Source organism: Anas platyrhynchos, chromosome 2, assembly GCF_047663525.1.
Source record: "Anas platyrhynchos isolate ZD024472 breed Pekin duck chromosome 2, IASCAAS_PekinDuck_T2T, whole genome shotgun sequence".
Classification (NCBI taxonomy): domain Eukaryota; kingdom Metazoa; phylum Chordata; class Aves; order Anseriformes; family Anatidae; genus Anas; species Anas platyrhynchos.
Window position 1 is genome coordinate 100,658,314 of NC_092588.1, and position 19,529 is coordinate 100,677,842.

The 19,529-nt window shown below is 37.7% G+C and overlaps 1 protein-coding gene and 1 long non-coding RNA gene across 16 annotated transcripts in view; one reads left to right on the forward strand and one right to left on the reverse strand.

The window, feature by feature from the left end:
- The window catches only part of SUGCT (succinyl-CoA:glutarate-CoA transferase), a 324,219-nt gene extending 316,244 nt beyond the window's left edge, over positions 1-7,975 (forward strand). For 13 of the 15 annotated variants that reach the window (XM_038174164.2, XM_038174160.2, XM_038174159.2 and 10 more), the window contains one exon: positions 7,638-7,975. In XM_038174164.2, the coding sequence (XP_038030092.1) occupies positions 7,638-7,801 (164 nt within the window). In that variant the 3' untranslated portion in view covers positions 7,802-7,975. The remainder of the gene's footprint in view (positions 1-7,637) is intronic. The other 2 variants (XM_038174173.2, XM_038174179.2) reach the window with 1 other exon arrangement.
- A 1,857-nt stretch (positions 7,976-9,832) lies between these two features.
- Positions 9,833-18,999, reverse strand: LOC140001549 (uncharacterized). The gene is made up of 3 exons (XR_011806838.1): positions 18,407-18,999; positions 13,212-13,360; positions 9,833-10,049 (listed from the first exon to the last, which is right to left on the reverse strand). It is a non-coding gene; the product is annotated as an uncharacterized lncRNA (long non-coding RNA).
- Between the last annotated feature and the right edge of the window lie 530 nt (positions 19,000-19,529).

Sequence of the window (19,529 nt, forward strand, 5' to 3'; positions counted from 1 at the left end):
TTAGTGAAACAATATATTGCTTGATCACTCAAGTATCAGAGGAAGCTCAGGTTCATCTTAAACTCAGTTTTGTTCTGTGGAAACAGTTGTGCTTATGAGCATTTCAGAATTCCATGTATTTTATGCCCAGGAATAACCGTTATGGTCATATAGTCTGACCTCCTGAATAGCACAAGCCTTTCAGCCTTACCCCACAATTTCTGCATTAGGTACACATCCTGTGGTTAACCTGCATCCTGTGGTGGGATTATATATCAAGTTTTGTATTGACTAGATTACAAATGGAGAAAACTTACATTTTTATTTTGGATTTTCATTAGTTTAGGCTTGCCTTTGTAGGTTCTTCCTATTAAAGTTTTGTCAGGCTTCTCCCAATTTTTGCCCTCTACTTATTTAGCTCTTTCCAGCGAGGCCAATTTATGTTAAACCAGAAGTTTCTAGTGTACTTACCTTGGGCTTGTGCGGCCTGAATACACCTCCCACAGTGCTATAGGAAAGATGTCTAGAAGAAGTTGTTCCATGTACAGTGGAATTGAATACTCTTTTCCTTCAGACTTCTCTCCTTTATAAATCATATATATACTTGTGATGACCTGACCTTTTTTCATGTCCTTTATGCTGTGTCTCCACAGTATGTGCTAGCTGACTGTTACACAGTTGTGTCTGTACTTATTAGTAAGCCCTTTGCAACCAAACAGGGTATATAATGCCTGAGTTCTTCCTTTTATTTATTTATACAGTGTCATCAAGGCAGTAGTTTGGGTGTCTGTCTTCAGCAGTCACCAATTTTTGCAAAACCTTAAGTAAGTAAGAACTTAAGTTCTTAAGTAAGAACTTAATTTTCCTTAGGATTTTGACACTGTTGTCTAGATTGACAGGCTCAAAAGTTAGGGGTGGACCAGTGGGTAAGGCAAGGCAGACAAACAGATGATTAGAAAGACAACACAGACATGTGAACACGTTTCCTTAGGAAATGAAGCTATAGTTTATTACCTAGGGAATTTACAGTTCTTTAAAATTGCTACCTCTGAGTATTCTCACTTGTCTTCCTACCTGCCTTTCTTTCAGCCTTCTCTTTAGGTCTTTGGGGGTTTCATAAAGGAATGGAACTGTGTGAGGCTGCACAAAAAGGCCAAATTTTCAATGTTGTGAGGTGATACATATGGGAAGCAGTAGACACTACCTTTCTGTGAGGTTCTTAAAGCTCTTATGTGCGAAGAGTTCTCTCTCAAAATTGTGTTGAATGATGCAGTTAGTCAGGATTACTATCAAATATGCAAGCAGAGTGACTGATAAATGATTGCTTTTACCCCAGCAGTCATGCAAGATAAATTAGATATGGTTAGTATGGTGACACTTTGAAAATGTGAAGTCTACATAAATGCTGAGTGTTATTTTTACACTGATTATATCCAGGATGTTGGTTGATAGGAAATACTTAAAATGCTTTTTAATGCATTTCTGTATGTGCAGCTTTGGGTAAAAAAAGTACTTTTGTAAGTACTTGACAAAGGATTTTAAGAGTTGTGTAATGGATGTCCTGAACGTCTAAGTCCGGGTTTAAAAGTGATTGATTCTTAGACACCCTTCTATGATTATTAAAAATAAACTTTTTTTTTTTTTTTTTCCTGCTCTGCCTGTCAATTCCTTCTTCTCACCGTGATTCAGCTTTTACATTCTTGACTCTTGTGTCATTAATTGTGATAATTCCTATAGCACTCCAATGGCAGTCAACATTTGCCAGATGAGAAAAGGTAAACAGATGGCTTATAGATATGGCTTATAGATATGTTTAGTATTGATATTACTTTCACTGCGCTACTGATTTTACTATTTACTAACATATTTACATCTGTGTTTGTATAGCACCTAACAGAAGATTTACATTTTATTATCATCTGAAAAGGTTTGTCCATCCCCTCTTCTCTCAGTTACTCATTCCTACTCATCCTGCCAAAGTTTTCCACCCTCTCAGCTGTGCTGGGTGCCAAATGAACACTCTCTGTGGCTATGCTTTAAGTGGGGGAGGAAATGGAACCTGCAGTGAAAGAAGGAGTGAGTTCTTGAATATTATTCCCTTAATTTATTTTTTCTGAATCTATTATAAGTTGTTCTTAAAAGGTAAATCATCAGCTCTAATGTAATGCAAAAGGAAAGGATTTTTCCAGTGATTAAAAAGATTCCTAAGAAGCCCTCCAAGCTCCCGAACTGTCATGTCTATAGCAAGAAAGAAAACTCATTGTAGTTCCCCAGTTAAGCTGGAGCAAATAATTTGTTCTGGAGATTTCCTGAAGTCTGTGTGGACTACTTGTACTAGCATCAATTTTTAATGAGGCTTTTTTTGCCTGTGTGTACCTTTACTTTGTGTTTTATCAAGGGGAAGAAGCTCAGTGTAAAGGCAGTGTAGCTAGGCTGGGCTTTACTGTATGCTCAGCCACCTCATCCACTTCTCAGCAGTGAATGATGAATTAACAGAAGTCATGGCTGGGACAAAAGGGAAGAGACCTTACATTCAAAATGAAGTCTCCCAGGTCTACTCCTGGTAACATATCCCTGAACACATCACTTCTAACTCCTGAGTGTCCTTCATGTGAGCCATTAAGGCCATTTCTCAGACATATTCTGTATTGTTTTCCTTTTCAGTGCCTTAAAAGTTACTTCTTGTTTCCTGCTGATTCTCCTCTTTGGCTGGTTTCATAACTAGCTGATCGAATGCCCCAAACACTTGAACTGTAGTATATATGGGATCTGGGTGCAAATGATTTGGTTCTGGGCCATCTCTGTTGACTGTTAATGATATTTCATTGGAATTGCAAAACTGTTATGTAGCAACACCATGTTATTTGGAAGAGGTACAAGTCCTTGTTTTTTTTTTTTTTTTTGTGTGTGTGATTCATTCATGTATATAGACTACATTGTGAGCTGGGATAGAGCTAGCTAACAAGGGGTGATAGGTTTCTCATTGCTTTTTCTTTTAAATGTAGGTGATATGTTGGAAGAAATACATATACACGTACATTAGTTCAAACTTCCACTTTCTTTTTCCTTGTCCCACTTGAATTGTAACAAATATTCATGTCTTTTTCCTGAGCCTAGCTGTCCCTGGGCCTAATTCCCTCTACATAATTTGAGAATTAGATTACTTCAATATGTTTTAAGCTGTGCCGCAAAGGAAGTGTTATCTGGTGACTCGAGCACAGTGCTGCAGGATTGCTATTTGGCAGGACAAAGCAAAATTTATTAGCTTTATCCACTTTTATGTACTGTGTTTTGCTCCTTTAATATTCTAATTCAACTTCAATTTCTACAATAGTAGAACAAAACTAACTTTGCTTCTGCAGCCCTGAATCTCAGAAACATCCAGTGACACATTCCAAAGCGTGCCATGTGTTTCACCTGGTTAGGGTGTATGTTCAAAGGCATTTTGTTATTGTTGGGCCCTTCCTCTGGACCTGTTTCAGTGGTTTTATCTACCTTTATCTTTTGCTTTAGTGTGTTTAATGTGTCTCTACATAATAGCTCTGCTTGGTGTCTAACAATGCTGTAGCAGATAGGCACAAAAGAAATGGAATTTATTGTGATGGTGTTGAGTTCAAATACTGGGGAAGTATTCAAGGTAACCTGGTGGAGTTGTCATTGTAGTTGCAACTGATACAAATTTTGACTCGTTACACTATTAATCCTTGAACATTGTATGTTATGCACAGCATGTATTTTAGCAATGTGCCAAAGTCAAAATGATTATAATAAAAAATCACCCTAGAATTTAAATGTGGTAAAAGAAATAACTTTTTGCTTTACTGGCAACAGTTAAAATAAAAAAAATAAATAAATAAAAATAAAAATAAAAATAAAAAAGAAAGCTCCTTTTAATTTAACAGGACAAAGTCAAATCTCAGCTACTCATTCCTTTGTGGCTTTCTTCAGGTGATTATATCTGTCCTTCAGGGCTGAATTGAATATAGTGTCCTGCTTACAGTCAGGATATGCAGGTGACCTCTTCCAACTAGTAACTGCTTCATTCCCGGCAAAGGCCTGTTTTCATCTGCAAAGTTCCCTGTAACTCACCCACATGCAAATGCTTCTGACCTTAATTAAAGCTGTTCACCTCTCTCTGCCTCAAGAGATGGTTTCCTCATAAGGCAGTTGTGTTTAATTAGCATTTGGATAGCATTCTGCTGGTTGCTCTCCGGGAGCGAGCGTTGTTCAGTAGGAGCGTGGGATTGCTGAAGCCTGACTGGCAAGCTTTGCACCCTCCTAATTGACACAGAAGCCAAGTAGAAGTTATACAAGGAAAGAACAGAGAATCGTTAATGATGGATCATTAGCAAGTAGCTCCTTTGAATGAATGTAGATAACTTTATAACTCTATCAAAGTGAAAAGTAGCATGATGAATGATGCATCACACAATAAAGGCTCAAGAAGGACACTGGTTTTATAATTGTTGTGCAAATTTCTAGCATGCTCTAGTTTGTAAGATTAATTTATTTGGGAAGTGTGAAGCATTGTATGCCTGTGGTACACTTAATGTCAATTTTGTTTTCTTTTCATTAGAGGTTTTATTCAATGTCTTTTGATATCATTTCAACTCCTGAGGTTTGAGATAGGCAATTTTTACACTAGGAAGAAATTGCACAAGCAAATGAAAACCATGTATATCTCCTAGATTAGTTTCTGTTAGAGTCTGATGATTTCTCTGTATAAAGAGAACATATACATGGTCTCAGATGCAGACTCCTGAAATAAGAATCTTTATATCTATTTATTATATTTTTAATAGAAATTGCTTAATGGTTTTATGGCTACTTCGAAATTCTAGACCAATAAATCTCTAAGGGGCATTTTTACTCTGAAATTGTCTTCATAAGCATTCCAGTTGGCACGGATACATCATTCCTGTGGCTTGCACTAGGGCCAGTACAGCCCTCAGGCAGTGCTAGGAAGAGGAGATAATACAAATATTGTCTAGTGATGTCACCTGTTCCTTTAAAATTTACTGATCTCTCACATGAGAGTTTGTCTCAAAATTTAACTTAGTATATTCAAAATGAGTAGAATATTTAAAATTATTTAAATTTATTTAAAATTACCCCTGATGTGAGCCCTTTCTTAGTTTTCATGAATATTAGTGGGGTGGAGGTATTACGTGAGATCATCCATCAGCAAGCCCCAAGGATCAGACATAGGTTCAGCTATACCAAAACAATTCTTGTTCCTAAGGTCCTAATTGGTAGAAAGTCTGCAGCCTCCTCACATGACATGTTTTAGCTGTACCTGTACCATGATTTAAGTTTATTTTCAAGTCGCCTACTTTCTTTTCTTTTTCCTTTTTTTTTTTTCTTTTTCTTTTTTTTTTTTTTTTTTAACTTGAGTCAATTAATTTGTCATCCATCATGGGCATGAGAAAGGATTTGCTTTCTTCTTGCAGAAGGGTCACATATTCCCCTCCACCCCCCCCCCTTTTTTTTTCTTTTCCTCTTTTGAAAATAGTTTTGAAGACAGTGTTATTTTCCTGGCCCACGACCACCATGACCACTTTGTTCAGCCTTTCATGTTTTCTCTGATCGCTTTGGTTGCTGTCCTGTAGAATCTCTTCAGGTACTCCACAAGGTTGTGCGGTGGGGGGCCCCCGCCAGCCACTACTCCAGCTGTGACCTGCCAGCCCTAACTAGAACAAAAAGATTCTTTCATGTGTCCTGCAGGCTCTTCTCTTGTTTGTACATCCCTGTATGACGCTTGCCTTTTTCGCAACATGGTGTTATTGACTCACGTTAATTTTGTGATCTAGAGTAACCCCTAGCTCTTCCTACCTTGCTGTTTGTCCTCTCTCCTGTATTTATATTAATAAATTCTGCTCCTTCCCCTTGACATTATTGAATTTCACCTGTTTTATCCGTTTATTTTCTCCAGTTTAGCCCAGTCATTGTAAAATCTTTTTCACAGTCGGTTTTAGCTTGAACTCCTCTGAAACCTGAGTGAGTACAATATGAGTTTCATCAGCTGACCCACTAAAAAAGTACTGATGAATGCTTCATCCTGAACAGATTCCTGTGGAGCTCACTTGAAATATCCTCCTCTTTTAGAAGACCCTAGGTATCTATTCTCTGAATATGATTTTCCACTCACGACTCCACCTGGCTTTGGATTTACCTAGACCGTATTTCTTAAGTGAAATTATGGAAGACAACAGAGCTGAAAGTCTTTCTGAAACTCACACCTAATCAGCTTGGAAAAAAATCTTTCTAAGTATCCATGAGTGTATTCTTGCTCATTTTGAGGTAAATACCTTTACTGTGTTAAACATGTTATCACTGGTGATCTGTTTAATGAAGACTACAGCAAAAATGGAATATTTTGATATGACCTTTTCATCAGCTCTGCTCATATAAGTAGTAATTCAAGTAGTCAGCTTCCTTGCTCATGCTCTTATAGGATGACTTCTTGTTGTGATTTGTTTTCCTTAACATGTGATAGTCTATCGTTCCTTTGGAACTAAGTCAAACACTATTCTCATGTATTTATTTGCATTTCTAAATAAAGCTGTAGTGGCATGAAGAAAGACATAACTACATATAACTTTTTCTGTAAAATCTTTATGATGACATAATAAAGGCTGTAGTTAAGAATAAAGGAATCATTTTGTCCATTGTCCAAAACATCAGATGTTGTTGAATATCGTATTAAAGGAAAGTTTTCAAGTGACAATTCTGGAAATTATTATCCCCTGCTTCTCTATAAAATAGCTAGTCTTTTATGCATACAGTGAATGTATATCTCAGTTTTGATTCTGGAGTAAATCTGTGGCCTGTTCTCTCTTCTGAGACTGATAGTAATGATATAGCTACTTGTCTGCAATGAACTACACTGAAATCTCTGTTGGGTTCACTAGAGAGGATTGCTAAAAAGTAAGACCTGACTATCTGCAGTAGACATAATTCTTCATACCATTGCCAGCTTCCCTAAGCAGTTTCCACCTTTGAAATGATTCTTTCCAGAGTAAATAAACCATTGTTGAGTTTCTTATGCTACCTACATTTTTGATCGAAGACATAAAACAAGCCAGGGAATGTCATTTCTGTGCATGATGTTAGTCCTTCATCACTGCAAGATAATGGAGAACACTGAAGACGTGTTTGAGCTGTTGCTGACAAGAAATGGTGTTGCCCATCATCTTATGCTGCTGTGGCGGTAGTAACAATGCCTTAATATGACTCTTCTTTGGCTTCTTATGGTTGTGCTGCCTCCTGTTGTATACAGAGCATGGGGATTTCTGCAGCACATCCCATTTTGTGGGTTGGGCATGTGTTGTTCAGCAAGCAGGGAGTAGTAGATCTGGGATTTAATATGACTCAGAATACCTGATATACATACCACTGGAAACAATGGGAAGACTTTCTTAAAGTTGGGCAAATATGCAGCAATTCTGCATTTGGCTGTACTACATAAAACTGTCTTATTAATACTTTATTGTCAGCAGGAATTTGTTTAGTATATAATTCTAGAATATAACATTTCTGTGATAAATAAACACTGTGATAAGATTTGTGAAAATGTGATATTTTTCTTTAAACTAACATAGACATTTCAATATTAATATAGACAGTAAATAATTTCCCTGTTTTTTTTTTTTTTACAGGACCAGGTGTCAGATACAGTGAATTTGCTGTGTCACATCCCAAACCACCTCCACTTGTTGGACAGCATACAGTGGAGATACTGAAGGGCATGCTGGGGTATGAAGATAATGCCATAGAAGAACTGCTCCACACTGGTGCTGTGGCTCAGCATGAGGTCAGATAAGGAACATTAGATACATTCCTTCACACTGAGTTCACATAGCTTTGTCCTCTCTTTGCTCCCTTCAGCTCCCCTAATGGGACACAAAGAGAAGACATAATTTAATTCCTAATTTTCTTCCATGTGTGTTTGTATGATTTTAACACTGATGTATCAAATAAACAATCTCATACTGCCTGACTGAAAGATTTTCTTGGAGGGTAGGGGTAAATGTAATTATATGGTCCTCTGTGGCTACTCATTTTCAGTACATCGTATGGGAAATGGAGTTCTTATCATAATTACAGTAATTGCCTAAATGTTTGTCCCCAGGAAGACATCATGTTAGTGAAAATAAGCAGAACCTTAGAAATCTGTGTACTAAACTCTCCATTTGTAGAAAGCTGGCTTGCACGGTTACTTTAGTAGAAAATCAGCTGTGTACAAATTGGTGGTTGATCTGAATGATTTTGAACAGAATCATCGGTTATGAACTCTTTGTTCATCTCTATTTTAAATCAAGGGTAGAGTAACCATTGCAAAACTCACTTCTGTTCTTTGGTATTACCAATTACTGGTATGTATTTATATTACATTGTATGGTCATGACAATCCCAGCATGTTAGCAGAAATAAGCTGGAATTGGCAGAGTTCTTCAGTTATGAAATGAGCCTATTCCAAGACCAGTTGAGAGATGAACTATGATTGAATAGTCTTTTGTAATTTTATTCAAGAATGCCCTGGGTGCTATTAATTAAACATTGATCCACACAAAACCACATGCTGAATGTCAAATACCAGAACTTGCCCAAGTTTTTAATCTGGTTCTGTGGGTAGGTACTGATCCCTATCTTTTACTCTAATTCCCATCCAAAATGCCTTTCACTCTGAAGAAAATATAGTTAAAATACAAGTATCTGCAAAGCTTTTGACTTGGTCCCACCCCCATGATTAAAGCATGGTTAGAGTTGACAAACCTACCTCGAAGTTAGTAACATCATATCCTGTAAAAGGGTTGCACTTAAAAGTAAGGCTCCACATATTGTGAGAAGGTGAAAGAATTTGATCCACGAAAAATAGTAAGGAAAATACCGCTTTCCCCTGAATAAACCAATTTGGCAGTACTTCACTCACGGTAGAAATGCCATGCTCCTCTATCCCAGCATATAATTTACAGCTAATGTAAACTGTGTATGGGAAGGGCTTAACCTTTGTTGTATGCACCCCAGGAGAGAGGAAAAGCCTTTCTATTTCTAGAACTAAATAAAACTAACTCAAATTGATGCTCAACAAATCATGTCTGTATTTTTCCCAATGTATCAGAAAGTCCTGGCATTATAACTAGCTTGTCACTTTGTTTTCACTATAACAAGTAACATCCTCTGCACTATATCTGAACTTCACAACTCTGTATTACCTTCTGGTAGAAGAAAAGAGGTTATTATGTTATGAAATTGGAGTGGAATCCTATGTGGTGGTTGCTCGTTTTTGAAGCCCAGTGTGTTTTGGTCCATTTCTTTGCTTGTTTTCTGTGTGTTTTTGTGTTTGGGGTTTGTTTTGTTTTGATTTTCAGATTTATTTTATTTTATTTTTTATTTTTTTGACTTGCACTACATTCTTGGCACCAAACTCCATACTTTGTCTGTGTGTTAAAGACATCATGAGATCCTGGAAGAGTGACTTCTTAAATAAATATAGAAATAAGTCTGAACTGAGAATAGTGAGACCATAAGGGAAGAATTGAAACTGGATTGGAAGAGGTTTTGATATAGTCTACCTTCCCTTTAATCTAAGGGGAACATGCCTTTTTAATGAGAAAAGCAGAATTTTCAATTCAGCTCCACATAAATGGATTATCTGGTATTAAAATGAACTTTGTTTATTAATGAAAACTATTTAGTATTTTCAGATAACATTTACAAACAAATTTAATAGTTTTAATTTTTAAGGGTCCTTTTCTTCCCATTTCTAAGAGCTACATACATAAGATATATTAAAATATTGCTCAGGGTTTTTTTAAGGATTTCCAAATTTTATTTTTTTTTTGCCCTGTGTTTTTCCAAGCAATGGAAATAGCTAATCACCACATCCTTAGCTACAGTATATTGGCAGAGCTTCTTTGACTTTAACGTAACAATGCTGGTTTAAGTCAGCTGAATATTTGTCTGTTAACTTTGTAATGTATTTCTTGCAGAGTTCACATGCAAAAGGTGTTTCTCTTTTTTCTTTTCTTCTTAGTGTTTTCCTCTCTGGTATGTTGACAATCAAATGCCTAAGGGGATAATCAGAGACATTATATTGTCTAACTTCCAGTACTTACTGCAATAGGAGTGATCCTGGTACCTTTTTACCTTTTCTGTGTTTTATTAAGTCATACACTAAAACAGAGACTGTTGCTAACTATTCTTCAAGTTAGAAGATGATGGGTATCTGGCAGCCCAAAGAGTCCTGTAACCTTCCAAGATCTGATGGTGAAATTTTGTCCTTTCACAAGGTTTGGCCCTTTAATTTCAGATAATTGGTGGACACCGTAAATAATTATTTTGATAATAATGTTATTATTACTATTATAGTACAATTTTCCTTTAAAAATGAATGAATAAATACAGAAAAAGTATTTATAAATTTTACTGTACTTTTCCCAGGAATCTTCAGGACTATGTGTCCTAGAGTTCAATTGTTAGATACATTTTGACAATCTTTCATTTCAAAGTGTCTTTCTTTTGTCCTGCAAAACTGGACATAAATCATCACTTGGGATTTTGGACCTCATAAGCTGAGATCCCTCCAATTTCAAGGGAGGGATATAGTTAGGATTGAGAATGCACAGCTCTCTTGGAATGAATGTTTTATTCTCTCTACTTAAATTGGAAAGGAATCTGCTGCTGCCATGGCGTGAGTAGGATTGGCTTCAATTTGACCTGATTTACACATTGCTGTATTGAAAAAAAAATAAAATAAGGACACTTGTCGATCTGTTGTCTAGTTCAAAACTGAACCCACCTACAACTGTATGCCAGGATCCTTTAACAACTATTTGAAAGGCAGATTTTCATTTTTGCTTCAGTTCTGACTCTGACCTGTGACCTCTTTTACTCCATTCTCTGCACTGGAGGACCCCATTGTCTTTATATCACCTTTACTTGACCTTAAACAAACAAACAAACAAAACAAAACAAAAACAAACAAACAAACAAAAAACTTAGGCTACCTCAGTTAATTGTCTTCATTTATTTTCCCATGAAAGCTAGTATGGCTCTTCACCAGGTATAAATCACCCAGAAGACTGAAAAGATGGTGAAGTCAGGACAGTTATGTGTAGTGATATAGTCTGAGCATCTACCGCAGGGATATTTTAGTGCATCAAATGAGAATTCAATCAAACAACAGGCAAATGGATAGTGACAGATTTTTCTCACTCCTAAGCAGATCTTGTTCTTGGTATCTCTTCTCCAGGATCTTCCCATGCACTTGGGGAGTACCCATATGGTTGCCTGAGAGCATGAGAAGTCCTTGCTTGCAGTGGGTACCCTACAGGTGATGTTCAAAAGTAAGTCTTTTTTGATTAGTGGCCAGGAGGAACAAGTTACTAGCAGAAGCCTTGTCAGCTATCCAGCCTATGTGCAAAGGCCAGTGTAGCCATATTCATGTGAAGACTTATCTATTGATAGGGCTTCCCTGATTGCGCATGCAGGCAAATGCTCCTTTTCACAGAATCACAGAATCTCTAGGTTGGAAGAGACCTCAAGATCATCGAGTCCAACCTCTGACCTAACACTAACAGTGTTTTCTTCTCAAATTTATAAAATCAGAAAAAGTGAACAGAAAAAAAAAATATTTTTTTATTTTCTTTTATATATATACACATAAAGAAGTAAAGAAAGGAAAATATCCCCATTCCTGATTTATATACAAAATATAAAGGTTAATTTCTTTTAAGTTCAATGAAATAGATTCTGTTGATCTTAATTAGTTTTGGCCTCACTTCTTGAAAGATTAAAGCTCAATCTGAAGATGTCTAATGACAATGTACTAAGGCTAAGGTAGCAGTCAGAATAACTCTTTTAGTGCATGTGTACTCAATAACTGGGGAAGGCATTTTCATTAAATCAACATGCAGCTCTGCCATTCACGGAGGACTGTAACTCCTCAGCCTGGTGAACCAGGAGATAAAAGGGAGCTATGCATCTCTATGATTAAAATGGGCACAATTTCTTCAAATATCTAAATGACAAGACATAGTTAATCCTTCAACTTTCATAACATTATAGCAGTGTATTAAAAGGTATTTATTTCCCCAAAATGTATTAAAAAGTGTTTAATTGCCAAAAGACAGAGGAAAGGTAAAGTACTTTCAGAGTTCAGGAATGCTGGCACAGCTGCTCACATTTCATGTCAGTGACATTAAACAGTGCCAGATACAGTACTTTTCTTAACTGCTTGTACATTGAGTTTAATGTGGCTTGGTGAAATGCTAAACGCTATTAGCTGGAAAAAAAAAAAAAAAAAAAAAAAAAGAAAAAAACAAAACACACAGAGCAGTTCCTGCAGGATCACGTAACCTCCCCACACAGAGGGCTGCATGATACTGGCCAATGTGATAAAAATACACCGATAAACAGTAATTATAGTCACCTTTTTAAAGTTGACAACCAATCAATTCAATTACTGTGTGTTTCTGTTGTGACTGGAATTTGGATCAGATGTATGAGAAAAATGCCTGGGTTTACTTATGCCAAGGACCCATGCAACTTTTGCAGCAAGATCCCTTTTTTGGCATGGGTTCCATCAAACATTGAAGGGGGGCCAAGCAAGGGTTGAGGTGGGGACAAGTTGTTAACTTTTATTTCTTTCTGTTCTCCAGTGTTACAGATAAAAGTGAATTAGTAAGTACCAATTAGTCCTTAGCTAATAAGAAATTCTTAAAAATCATAACGTAAAGGGTATGCTAAACTACCTTCCTTAAAAGACCCTCATGATGATCTAACTTAATGAACAGTGTCACACTGCTTTTTTAAAAGATGGGAAAGCAGGCCGAGGAGGAACCCACTTCACTGAAATTGCTTCTGTTCTTCAGCTATTTCACAATTTGTCAATGCAATTACTACTCCAAGCTGTGCAAAAGAGCTTTAAAGTACAGGAAGAAATTTGAAGACGTGTAACCTGGTAAAAGAATACATATGTAGCTCACATCTCTTGCAGATCCATTTCAGGAGAAGGTAAAATTCCGCATTAAAAGTTTTCATATAACAATGCAGGATAGCATATACATTTTCCACTGACACTCTCTTCTCCTAGAGGATTGGAACTCTGACTAAACCAGATGTCTTTTGACAAAAGTGACGTTTCTCTGGTATTTTTTTTTTTCTTTTCATCAAAACCATCTCCCAAAGCCAAGAGTGAAGGCTTTTAGCTGAAAGGTGAAAATACTTACTCAGCAATGCCACTGTGGAGCTTCCTGCAAGTGACAGTTCGAGTATCTCATGCTCCCTTTCATTTTCAGGCCAGGTGGCCACTGGACTCTTGTGATGTATCATGAATTTTTCATGAGAGTATACCATGCCATTTAATGGGAAATGCAACCTAGCCAGAGGAAAAAGGGATCATGAAACAGTCACACTACAAAACTATACATGAGTCACTGGGGCACCATTTTTCTGAATTCAAATATAGAGAAACAAAACCCATCATCTAACTGCCTGTACTCCTACGAGGTCCTGCCTGTGGAGTATAATGTATCCACTTCAATGAATTCTCTGTTCTTTAAGGGGCATATTTTGTGGGGAACAGCTTGAGATAGAGAAGGGACCTTTAGAACAGCCATGATCAAAGAGTAAACGGTTGAGACTTACATTCAGTTACATCTGTGTTGACACAGACCTCCAGATTTCGCGGTGTGGTAAGTAAGGCTGATGAATTATCTAAAGCCCTTGTGTACAGCCCAAGTCTACCCATACCTCTGCAGAAAGATGCTAGCTATAACAGCAGCACACCTGGCAAGAGCTTACATGACCAAATAGAATGGCAGCAGATCCTGATTGCAAACCAGAATTAACTGTCTTGGACTTAGTGAAGTGGGTGAACCCATAATGTTAATTGTGTAGGAAATGTTAGTTCACTAACAAATTTGCCTTTTTAATGCTTTTGAAGAATCTCTCCTACCTGCTGATCCATTTTGTGTGATTTTATGGGTCTTGCCTTCTTTGGATTCTCTCTGAATTCCATACCTGTCCTATCTCCTTTGCATTTACAACTGCATTTGCAGAGTTTTGGGGCACACATCTGCTTTCTAATAGTGCATTGCTGGTTTCCAACACACTGTACCAAGCAATCAATTATCTCATAGTATGAAAACTATTATAAAACTTTACAGATCTATTTTATGCTATAAACATTGCATAATTAAAAGCCTAATCCATTGCACTTTGAAGGTAAGGAAAGGGAACTGTCATTGATTTCAGTGGGCTTTAAATCTAAACCTAAGTCAACATCATGAATTTTTCATATTTTTGAATATGCCAGATTGTGTCATTTGCTTATAGACAACCTATTAACACATTTCCTCTCTGGAGATGCTTTAGAATAATCAGAGACATTGCAGGTACACAAACCCTTATTTCTTTAAATCCCCATGGGAAAGACTTTCATACTTTTCTATGCTCCCATCGAGAAAATTTAAATCATTATTTTCCTGTTTTTGTTTCTTTGGTAGAGTTAAAATTGATCTTTCTCTCTCGTCATTTCATTTTCACTTTAAATTATAATAGATAATATTTACGTATTTCTTAAATCAAATGCCCCATGAGGCTTTATATGATATATATAATTACATTAATGATCATACTATTAGCGTTGCCAGTATGTAATATCAATAGAAGACTCATTTACAGAACTGTTTTTTGAAGAGAGGAGAAATCCTAACCATTTTTGCGAGTAGCTTATTGTGGGAAGCATGGATTATTGCCAACCTTAATTACTCAAATATCCAGAATCAGACTCTAAAACAATCAGGAGCCACTTAAAAATTAATAAGAGAGTTCTAAAATAATATGATAGAACTATATATCTAAATGAGATTTTAAAAAGAAAATAAGCTATAGCAAGATTTGTGATAAAGGTGATGGAGCTGGTGAAATTTCTTATGCATATGTGTGTCTGTGGAACAAAATGCAGGTCATTACTAGCTTCCTTGCATGCCTGGAATTTGTCCAGCTCCGTTCTCTCAGTTTTAGGGAATTCAGTTTTTCAGGGAATTTTTTTTAGGAAGCTGTTGGAAATGAATACTGCTGATGATTTTGCTAGTGGTATTTTTAAAATATCTGTCTGTTTATAGTACCACCTGGGCATTCAGTCAGCAACTGAATGCTGAGATCCAGCTGATTTTGTGTGATATATTGAAATAGTTGCTCTTTCATGTTATGCATTTGAATAAGTTGGATGTGAAAATTTGCAGTGTAAAGAAAATAAGCATTGTGTGATTAAAAGTTATCTTAATTGGACTGGTCAAGTGCATTCCCCACTTCTTCCTACCAGTAGAATTAAAGACAGTTCTTCAAAATCTTTATTGGAGAAGGAGCCAGAAGTCCAACTCTTAAGATGGGGTGAAGATTGATAGTGGAGAAGGTTTTGAAATTATGGATCTATCTTAGCTCTGTGGGCTCACGTAGCTTTTAAGAATTTATCCTTAAATAAGACAGGTCCAGTGGTTGTTGGGCTAACCAAAGTATATCAGAAAATCTGCATGCCGCAGGCTTCTTGTTAGATGCTGGGCAAGTCCCATTCCCTTCTTTTAAGCTGTCCATATATGATATGGTACATTCCAATCAGAAGGACAAACTAGAGATTGTGAGCTGACCTGATAGTGGAGGCCATCTCTGTTTAGACAGATGGAATGCATTGTCTGTCTTGCAGAGCCATTGTGTTGATTTTAGAATGCATGTGTTGCAGCATAGCAGAGAAGTTAAATTGTTTTGCAAAGTGAGGACATTCTATTTTTCCCGTAAAACCAATATGAACAACCGCAGTTTCCCAATCTCCCATTACTGAAGCAGAGTGAAGCCTCCCCAGAGGGCTTGTGAAAGACCTCCACAGATCATTTTGGTGTAAACAGATAGTATCTCTGTACCTAGTGATTGCTTACATATAAAACTCAGATCACAAACTTTTAAAAAGAGTTTGGCCTTTCTGGCAGCGGCTGCAAAAAAGTTCAGGAAGCTAATCTCATTTTCTGACTGGAATAGTGACTTTAAGGTTAGGGAGATTAGCTGCAACGTATATTCCCAGTAAGGACTACTGGCACCATTAGGGGAAATGGAAAAAAAGAAGTTTTTATGTCAAAGGTGGAAAAAGAGAAAGAGAGGGGAGGAGAGGGGAGGGGAGGAGAGGAGAGCATAAAGAGAAGCGCATAAATGAAACATGGGGTGACAGGTCTTCAGATACTGAGAAAAGCCTGTCATATATGTTTCTGTGGTTTATCCTTCCAGTAGCTTAATCTGTAAGAATGATATATAGAATTAATGCCATGATCACAGAATGATCACAGCCATGGAAAGACTGACAGCACCAGCAGTAACCTGGGCTAGCCAAAGGATTGATTTCAGTAGCAATACTGGAAGGCCTCAGGCATTGCATGATTTAGTCACTGGTGTGTGCATAGTGTTTACTAAGCAGAAAGTTGAAATCACATGGAGAAGGAGAGACATGTGGGTGGAGCATTAAGCAGAGCTACCTCTGCCACCTGGGCACAGAGGAACCCAGGAAGAACTGGCTACAAACAAAAGCTATCCAAATCTTGGAAAATACACTCAAATGAGCTAGGCAATCCCATGTGATCTGTGCTCTTATCTGGAGTTGTGTGCTCTGATCACTTGCTTCGAAAACTTCCCTAGAGGGGTGGACAACAGACTTTGCCTTTTGAAAATCAGAAGGTAATACTGTGGTTTTTTCTATGTTCCTCACCCTGCAAAATTTCAAACTAAGGGCCTGATTCAGTGCCAAGTGGAGCACATGGAATTACTTCCTTTGCCTTTGATACATTCTGGCTCAGCATTTAATTAATAGTCTTTTATAAATAGTTTTTGGTTTTGAACTTTTCACTTCACCTTTTCCAGATATAAAGATGGGACCCACACTTATCTCATTAATTTCAGATGGTTTGTTTCTGCTTTCAAGGTGTGCACGTGGAACTTCCCAGACCCATCTGAATGTGGAAGCTGGCCTATGCTTAAAAGTAGATCTGAATCAGTAACGACAAAATGTTTTGAAAGTGAATTTCAGTCTGATTATAGTTGTAATGCTCATATGCATTCCAGGAAATACTGAAATATTTGAACTCAAGAAGTAGAGATACCAATGAAAAGTGGATTGAAAGCTTGCATGCTCAAATATAGAAGAAATCTGAAACAGCCCAAGCCTGGCTAAGGCCGTCATTTGTGCCTTGCTCATTAGTTTCTGAAGTCATCTCCACCCATTAAAAAAACAGGATTCTTTTTGATTTCAAATAATATCCAATTTTGCAATCTGCTCTCAAAGTGAAAAATGAAGAGAAATAAAATGACCTACATGCCACGTCAAGCCATGCAGTTTAAATAATCTAGTATAGTTTCCATGCAAGTCAGTGTGAAATGCATCAGTCTCCAAAGGAAGAAAAATCAGGAACTTGGACTGTTTTTCAAACATTAATGTCAGTAACTCACCTTTTGACCTGCCACACCAAAACCTTTTTTTTTTTTTTTCCCATTTAAAGATGGGAAGAAACTGAAAGTATGTGAAAGATCATTTGGTCTCAAGAGATACTTTTTTAGATATTATATTTAGATTTATTACAAAAAAAAATATCTCCGTTCTCCTTTTGCATTTCCTGACTATACTGTTGATGCACATGGGTGTCTGGTGCAGAGGAGCAGCTGAGACGTGGGTATCTCAGCAGTGGCTCGACTCCTTTAAGACCAACCCCAAAACAGAGAATTAAGGCAGAGGTGAGGGGATATCAGGGCTGCCCCTGAGATGCAGCAGTGTCCTGCCTTCTCTTGCAATGAAGGCTGAGAGTGGCATTGTTGGGGGCATGGACCCCTGTGCCCCTCAGCATGGTGAGCTGGGGGGCAGTTGGGCCCACAGAGCTCACACCTGGTGAAGGAAAAAGGAAGGCTTACAGGGAGGACTCAGGGTGTGAAGGGTTGGGGAGTGATGATTTGAGGGACCAGATGAAGGAGGGAGGCCTTGTGGGATAACAGGGAATCCCAAAGGTGTTTTGGTCCTTATTTCTGTTTCTTTGAAAGTGAAGGCATCCTGAAATTTAGTCCAATGCAGCTGAGATGCCTTGTAAAGCTATACAGGGATGGGGTAAAGCTGAGGCGGGTAGGCTAAGCTGTGCAGCAGGGCAGCTCCTGCTAGCTGCTAGCCACGTGATTTGAACCACTCTATCATGCCAAATCTGTGAGCAGCTAGCATTAACTGCTCTTAGATTTATTTTACTCCTGAGCTTGACAGATAGCATGCCCTTGTTAGAGTAAAACAGAAAAACTGCTGGAGAATTAGTAGTGCTGCAGATCTATGGCTGTGCTTATGCCTTACCATTCCAAGCTGTAGAATATAAGTGTGAAAATACCAGGATGCAGTGATGTGTCTCACCTGAAAGAAATAAGCAGAAATTTGTGGCAGGTGGTTTGCTCCCTGAGGCATATCCCTGAAGGGTATCCCCCGAGCTCATTGCTGAAGTGCTCCATCAAGGGTTGCTGGTGGTTGTTCTTTCCCCTCCTGCTCTCTGTTTTATCCAGTTACCTTGTAATCTCTTTGGGCAAGGACCTCCCATTCGTATGTGTTTGACCAGCATAGCGAGGTACTGATTTTGCTTGGATGCTACAGTTATATGAATAACTAGTGTTTTGTTCATTAGCTATAAATTCTGAGAAAGCTGGCTCTTGTGTTTTTGAACTTTGTCACCAAAAAGTATCTGACTTTCATCACTATGAATTTGGGCTACACTCAAAAGACTTTTTTTTTTTTTTTTTTTTTTTAACCTTTTGCTTTTGTTCCTCTTTCAGTTTCTTAACCCTTAAAGCTGTCTTGCACTTATCCCTTAGATTTCAGGCTATTTACTTACTTACGTATTTTTCTGAATGCTTTCTGTTGTCAAAAGAAGAAATGTGATAATGTGGAAGGTTCACAGAAAGCATGTTTTGTGATTATTGTTCTTGCAATATCTCTAATGTAAACTGCTTTAGAAAAGCTCTGTTCCAGCTACTTTAATTCAATTTTGCAGAATAGTGGATTTTCAGTTGGCTAAAGACTAGGGCTTTTCTTTTAATGGGTACTCAGAGAGGAATGCAGTTTAACTGTTCAGTTTCTGTCTTGGAGTTCAGCTTTGCTCAGTGGGGCCTAGGGAGATCATGTGTGGTTAACTAATCTTCTTTTGCAACCTTTTTATTGTTGGTAAGGGGCAAATATGCTCCTTCCAGTGTTTTGAGTGTGGTGGAACAGTGCTACTGGGGCATTTTGAGGGTGCTCTATCTCAGCTAGTTCCTCTTCCATAATAAAGTCAAAAATAGCTCTAGAGAAAAACATGTGTCTGCTGCAGTGAGGGAACGCTTCTGCCCCCAGGTCTGAAAGAGAGATTCTTGCTGAGTCTCTGTACACAGGCACATTGCAAAACTTTCTCAGTGCTGAACTGTATCCTGAAAGGTCCAGTTTTACCTAGGAACATGATCTCAGTAGGAGAGAAGAAACCAAGCAGCTTGGCTTTGAGTAGGTGGGA